General features: G+C 35.8%; 1 protein-coding gene across 1 annotated transcript in view; it reads left to right on the top strand.

The window, feature by feature from the left end:
• The window catches only part of PTPRQ (protein tyrosine phosphatase, receptor type, Q), a 415,982-nt gene that overhangs the window by 174,306 nt on the left and 233,886 nt on the right, over window positions 1-7,790 (top strand). The window contains exons 24-25 of the mRNA XM_006882544.1: window positions 231-372; window positions 3,994-4,263. Of these exons, the coding sequence (XP_006882606.1) occupies window positions 231-372; window positions 3,994-4,263 (412 nt within the window). The remainder of the gene's footprint in view (window positions 1-230; window positions 373-3,993; window positions 4,264-7,790) is intronic.

Genomic DNA, 7,790 nt, shown 5'->3' with positions numbered 1-7,790 from the left:
TGTCAGTCTTAACAGTTTTCAGAACAGAGGATAGTTGGTTAACTTCTGAGTCAAAGCTTAGCACACCTCATGACATAAAATAAATATTTAATGTTGGTTCTATTTTCATTTAAAGTGATGTGCTATTACATTGCATGATAAACACAAGGGAAACTTTGGCATATTTGAGTATTTCTTCCAAATACAATATTTTGATGATGCAATATAAGAATCTTTCTCTGTTTTTTTAGAATATTTCAGGTTTTGAAACTGAAGCTAAACTTGTTGGACTGGAACCAGTCAGCACTTATTCCATCAGCATAACTGCCTTTACCAAAGTGGGAAATGGCAATCAGTTTAGTAATACAGTCAAATTTACAACTCAAGAATCAGGTTAGACACAGTTTACTTGAGCCAACAAATGTTTCGTTTTAATATTTAACACTCTTTTCTTCCCTTTCTCAATTTATGTGACAAAAGATCACTATTTAGTAGTATACTGAATAAAAAGTAAATTTCAATATTTTAAGAGTAGGTTGAATAGATCCTGCTCTCTAGAATTTTATATATATACATACACACACATATATAGATATATAAATGTGTGTGTGTATATACCCACATATATATGTATACACACATCTTCATTTATATGTTTTTATACATGAATTTTTTCTTTGAACTGTAACACATGTAAGAAAATACAATTTTTAAAATAAGTTATCTCTGAAAATTACTTAATTCTTAGTGCCATCAGAAACAGCTGTAACTTTTAACAGAGTATTTTTTAAGAGACAATCTGTATATTTTACCTTAAAAAGTTGTGTGATAAATGAGAACAGTAGTCACTTCTGATTTTTTAATAGTCTCCTTTGTGATATGTAGACTGAGCTATGGAAGATAGTCCGTTGGGAACTTCACTGCTAACCTAAAGGAGAAACATTGATTGTTTGAAACACCAGTGACTCCCAGAGAAGGATTTCCCATCTCTTCCCATGTGATTGAAAACTTTCCACAACATGCAGGATGGTCAGCTATGAATTGGTTCCAATTCAGTGGCAATGGGAGTTTTTAATTAATTATTCTTTTGCAATTAATTACGGTATTATTAAGTGCTACTAATTAGAATCCCTTCTCCCATCATGTCATGAACCTGCACATTTGTGTGAAAGCTGAATAATTTTTGTTTATTAAACAGTTCTTGGCAGCTTATATGGGTACTTTTTCTTAGTCCAACTATGATATATCGTAAAAACAATCCTGTCTTCATTATTGTGGTCAGCAAGTGTTGGGTAAGTGCAAGAGCCTGTCTTAGTCACATCTTGAAAATAGCATTGGGCTCACTTTCTATTGTTTAAATGAATCTCTTAGCTCAGATTGGAGAGTTGTTATTGGGGGCTGATGCATTAACTCAAACTCGTCTTGACCTCATATACAATAGAATGAAACCTTGCCTGTCCTGTGCTGTCCTCACAGTCTCTGCTGTGCTCAAGCCCATTGCCGTATTCACTGTGTCAGTAAATCTCCTTTAAAAGCCTCTTTTCCATCACTGACTCTCATTTATCCAAGCATTATGTCTTTTGTCAAAGATTGACCCTATCTGACAACATTCTCAAAATAAGTGAGATAAAATCTCATCATCTTTGCTTCTGAGGAGTGCTCAATCACTGCTAAAGTTTTCATTTTCATATCAATTTATAGATATGAGACATTGTTCCCAAAGCATTCCTATAAATTCAAGTTAAGAAAACAGTATTTATAGTAAACAAAATAGGAGGGTATGAAGTCACAGTATCCTATTTGATTCTGACCTTCATGCTTTAACAAGTATAACCTTGACTAAGTTGCATGACTCCTCTAAGACCTATCTCCATTTACTGAAAAAGGACACACATTAGCAATAGCTATTTTATGAAAAAGAACTTAAAATGTCTGTGTAGAACACATTCTAGAATGTTAGAAATATTAAATAATCAATATCCTTTTACAATGACCACCATTTTATAAAGAAATCATAGTTTAGGCAAGTTACAGGGGAAATGAATGAAGAGCTGAGTTAAAACCTCAATGTCTGAGCTCCATTAAAGAAAGAGTGGACACATATGAAGGAACTGCATAGCACAGATGAGCAGCAACAGGCTTGCATGTGTCAGAGGTTTGAAGGATGGCACAGGATAGGACAGGGTTCAGATTTGTTGATTGTAGGATCGATAGGAGTTATGCTTGACTCAACGTCATGTAACAACCACCACCACCTAATTAAAAAGAAGTCATTGAAAAATATAGTTAATAAAAGGCAAGATTAGTCTTATAAAAAGTGCTATGTAAACTAATATTTTCTACAAGTAAAACAAAGTTATGCTACAAATAAAGACAAACTTTTTCACCTTGAAGGTTGTGTAAATACTTGGTTATTTCCTTATTTTGAGGTTTATAGAGTCAATGAAATGAATGTTCACAAACATTCTGGTCACATTACAAAGTAAAATACTAAATTTACATTAAGGAACTGAACATAAGCAAGTTATCAATTATGTCTTTCAACTTATTTTATGAAACCATTGCTATCGGGGAGCACTGGTGGCCTTGTCTGTAGGGAATTTTGCTGCAGCCTGAAAGCCATGCCTCACTGGCAGTTTGAATTCACCAGTCACTCCGAGGAAGAATGATGGGCAATCTCCTCCTGGGTGATTTATAGCCATGGACATCCACTGGAGGGTTAGCTGTAAATCTATTTCTCCTTGACAGCAAGGAGTTTGAGAATTTGAATGATTAATGTAGGGTTTATTTTTTTTTAAAGGGAAATAATTTAGTAATTAGGAATACATTGTTAGAGTCCTTGATCAACCAAGAAATTTTCCTTGCTTTAATTTCAAATTCACATGTATCATAACTGTTAAGCTTCATCCTGATGCTTTTATCCCACAGGAAGAATGATTGGTAAAATATAAGTATAGGCCAAGGGAGAGAATTGTAGACAGGGAAAATATTAGTTAAAAGTTCTTCAAGTCACAATATTTTGTACAATGGTAACACATAATTTCATTTTACTACTTAGCATTACATCTACAAATTGATTAAATACTCTTTTTTCTATCCATATATTTTTAGTGTATTAAGAAACACCATAATACAAGGCTACACTTAAGAAGATATTAGGTAATCAGTCATTTAAATTAAAATATCCAAACTCTTCACCATGTAATAACTTTGATGGTCAGGATTTATTTTATTTTTGTTTTTTGGGTTTTTTTCTTATAAATATATTACATATTACCCAAGAAACTGGATTACTTCTAAGAAAATTCTGAAACAGCCTAGTGAAACTGAGATTCCTTAAACCTCCTCAAAGATGACCTCTAGAAAGCTACTAAGGAGAAAATCTCTAAATTTCTCCAAAGAAATTATCTTAAATTATTGTTATTGAGTACCATGGAGTGAGAACCGACCCATAGCTCACCCTCCAGTAGGATCAAATGCAAAGAGATTGCCCATCCTTCTCCCACAGAGCAGCTGGTGGATTTGAAACATGTGCCTTTGGGATTTATTATGTTTCTCAGTGCTGTTGAATCTACATGTACCACCATGAGAAGGCACTTATAGCTAAGGTTTGCATGAAAAGTTTCCTTAAAAAAGTATTTCTAAGTCTGCTTCTTTCTAATTAGGGAAACAGGAGAAAGCAGCAGTCCCTTGCCCAAGATCAAGGCCATATAGGTGTTTTGGGAATTTGAAGATATGATAATTACTTGGGTCAAGGAAAACGTTTGGTTACCGAGTCAATGTTTTAAGGATTTAGAAAGATAGAATAGAAAATGGACCAATAATTATTTGAGTGCGCCTTTAAAAAAAAACTTTTTTAGGACATCTTGAAATCTTGATATATTCAATGCTTATTCTGTCTTTGTCTTAACATGATTCTATCTGGCAGTGACATAATTGAGTCATTTCATTTATCTACCAAAATGTGTACTACTAATATGTGTACCCTTTAACTTTGGGTATCTATTTCTTCAGTTCCAGATGTTGTGCAGAAGGTGCAGTGCATGGCAACTAGCTGGCAGTCAGTGGTAGTGAAGTGGGAGCCACCCCAAAAAGCAAATGGAATAATCACTCATTACTTGATAACAATGGAAAGGAATTCTACAAAAATCCCTCCTCAAGATCACTTTTATACTTTCATGAAACTTCTTGCCAATACCTCCTACGTCTTCAAAGTGAGAGCTGCAACTTCAGCAGGTGAAGGCAATGAGAGCATATGCAATGTCAGCACACTACCTGAAGCAGGTAAGTCTAATGTGAAACATGAACTATTTGTTAAGTTATGCCATACATTTCCCAGTACTATTTGCATTCTTTATACCCACAAAGTCACTCCATTCAAGTTGATTGTTAGTCACAGAGACCCTAGAGGGCAGAGTGGAACGGCCCCATAGACCTTACAGCAAAACCATACATCTTTATGGAAATGGACTGTCACATCTTTTTTTCCTGCAGAACTGCTAGTGGGTTCAAATTTCTGTGCTTTGGGTGACAGATAAATGATCATGTTAACTACTGCACCATCAAGGCTCCTTAAATTATAAATCTCTTCAGAAGGAGACTGCATAACTTTCTCTTTTAGAGAATCTGGCAGACTTGAACCACCAATATTTCAGGTAATTGTCAAGTTCTTAACCATTGCAGCAGCAAGGGCCCCTTTTTATACATTTACCCTAAACATATAAAACACACGTTGAAAAAGGCAAGGCATACTTTATCATTATAACCTGGTACCAGTATGTAGTTTGTTGGCTCCTTCCTACAATATCAGTAGGAGGAAACAAAGCTAAAATCTACTTATATTTGCATGACTCTCTTTCACTATGGAACCCCCTAACTTATTGAATTATACTTTGTTATAATTTAAGATAAGGAATGACCAAATAAATGTTTCAGGACATTTTTTCCCCTTAATTGTTTGTATGGAATTCTAGATTCTTCCCTCTAGGTAAGAGTGACTTTCGTTAGTTTCTCTTTTATTCACACCAGTCTTTCTTTCATACTATTTGACCACAAGTGCTCAGGTGAGTGAGCTCCATTCTACAAAGAAAATAGTTCTCAGTCTTCATGAAATTCTACAGTCTATGTCATAATCTTCATCTTTTTTTTATTTTTTTTACCTTCTCCAAAGTCGTGGCAACCTGATTTTTTCCCTGCCATTAGTACTACTTTCTTGGAAATCTTTCTAATTGAATCTGCTCTTTCTCTCATTCTATCCAAAGAGAAGACAATAACATTGATTTCTTTTGCCACATCCAGATTGTATACCTGAGAGACATCTCTTGACACCTCTCCACTTTGGAAATCTACATTACCTAATTAATCCACAGATTTTAATCCTGAGGTTATAAATTATAAAACTTTGAAATATAATATGCCTTCTCTACAATTTTAGCACCTTTTCATTTCATCTCCCCGCTGCATTATCCCCTCAGTCTCCAGGGTTCTGGCTGTCCAGAGTGAAACAGAAGCATTTTAACAAACACAGTTTCTTGCTCAGCCATGTCATTGTGACTCAGCTACCAGGATGATTCTCAAACTCTAAGAAGATCTCACTCTTTGTTTACCTCATGTGCTAATTTCTGAATAATTCTACTTTTTTAGCTATAAATTTACTGTCTTAGCTTCCCTATAATCTATGAATTCTTTGCTAACTCTATAAATTTTCTATAAAAAATTGCTCACTCTAAATCTAATCAGAGCTCTGGTGGCCTAGTCATAAGAAACTGCCCTGCAATCCTGAAGGCGTGTGATTTGAATCCACCAGCTGCTCCAAGGGAGAAAAATGGGCAGTTTCCCCCATGCCTTTAATTGCTTCTGAGAACGCACTGGAGGGACAACTATGGGTTGCTTTTGACTTGATGGCACTCAAAACTAACAACTCTAATCAGTCATTTCCATTATCTATATTTGATGTTCTGTTGTACACTGAGGCTCCATCTAACATACTTTGGACATGTTGTGAGGAGAGACAGGTCCTTGGAGAAGGTCATCATGCTTGGGAGGGTGGAGGGACAGTGCAGGAGAGGAAGGCCCTCTATGAGGTGGATTGATTCAGTGACTGGGATAATTGGGATGGGAGTGTCAGAGACAGTGCGATTGGCACAGGACAGAGCGGAGTTTAGGGCTGTTGTACAGAGGGTCGCTATGAGTCGCAAGCGACTCGACAGCACATAACAACAACAACAACAACATATTTGATGTGATGATTTTAGATTATTTTAATTATATCAAAAGTAGATTTTCTCACCTTCAAATCAAATTTACTGATCTATTGATACACACCCACACAATCATATACCTCCTTTCTCAAGGAAGTCATTGTCTTCCTAATTCAGCTGTTCATTTTTCTTTCAGTCTCATGTCTCCTCTAGAATCTTACTCTCAGAACTTTTTCTATTATCTCCTGAATTCTCTCTTCATTGCTCATTCTTATTTCTTTCTACTTAATGGAATTATGCTCAGTAACCTTTTTTATTATACACATTTTAAAGGAATTAAAAACCTTTGATTTTGACTCTAAAAAAAAGCTTTGATTTTTCTCCTAATAATCTAAAGACTAATAAAAGTAGAGTGACTCATATAATTAAAAGAAAGAAATGAAAAAAATTGTAGATTGAAGCTCAGTATCAAGAAAACAAAGATTCTCACCACTGGGCCAGTTGGCAGCATCATGATAGATGGTGAAGAGATAGGGATTGTTAACAGTTTTAGTTTGCTTGGCTCCACAATAAACATTCTGGGTACCAGCAGCCAGAAAATCAAGAGATGAATTGCATTAGGAATCTGCTGTCAGGAACATCTCCAGAGTATTGAAGAGCAATGATGTTAATCTGGAGTCTAATGTGTACCTGATCCAGGCCATAATTTTTACAATTACTTGCTATGTGTTAGAAAGCTGGGCAATGACTAGGGATAATAAAAAGAGAATTGACGTCTTTGAGCTGTGGTGCTGGAGAAGAGTACTGAATTTACCATGGACTGCTAGGAGAACAAACAGTTTTATCCTGGAGAGGGTGAAACACAGCTGCTCCTTAGAGACAAGGATTCTGAGGCTTCATCTGACATACTTTGGGCATGTTGCAATGAGGGACCAGTCCTTGGAGAGGGACATCATGCTTGGAAGGGTGGAGGGACAGCATAAGACAGGAAGACCCTCAATGAGATGGCTTGATTCAGTGACATAATGAGGGTAGATGTGTTAGAGACAATAAAGTTGGCATAGGATAGAGCAGGATATAGGGCTGTTATACATAGGGTTGCTATGAGTTATCGCAAACGACATGACAGCATCTAACAAGAGCAATTAAGAGTGGTGAATATTTTTACTGTCTTTCTGTCTTTGCCAGTTGCTTTTCACAAATCTGTTCCTCTTAGAAAACAGTTATTGTTGTTGATTGCCTTCGAGTGACTCATAGCGACCCTATGAACAAAAGGCCTGAAGCCCCTCTAAAACTATTTACATTTTAAAAAGTTCATAGGGTCTCTGGAGACCTGTTGTTTAGGAAGTGGATGCTGGGTGCCAGTAATCCTGTCTTCAAGTCTTTTATACATTCTTATTATATCCCTTGGAAGTGTTGTGGCATTGACTTTGATGATCTTCTCCTTCACTTCTCTTTCTCTTGATGCTCCTTCACACATGTTTGGTTATATTGTGGAAATGACTCTCACCATAATGGTTCTATGGCCATTATCTTCAGCATCAGCTCATTTAAAAAAATATAGATATTTTCAATTTTCAACTAAGATCATGTTTGGCCTATCAGTCCTAA

The sequence above is a fragment of the Elephantulus edwardii genome, unplaced genomic scaffold, assembly GCF_000299155.1.
Source record: "Elephantulus edwardii isolate Elephantulus edwardi_28Jun2011 unplaced genomic scaffold, EleEdw1.0 scaffold00021, whole genome shotgun sequence".
Classification (NCBI taxonomy): domain Eukaryota; kingdom Metazoa; phylum Chordata; class Mammalia; order Macroscelidea; family Macroscelididae; genus Elephantulus; species Elephantulus edwardii.
This window is presented reverse-complemented; position numbering and strand designations above follow the sequence as displayed.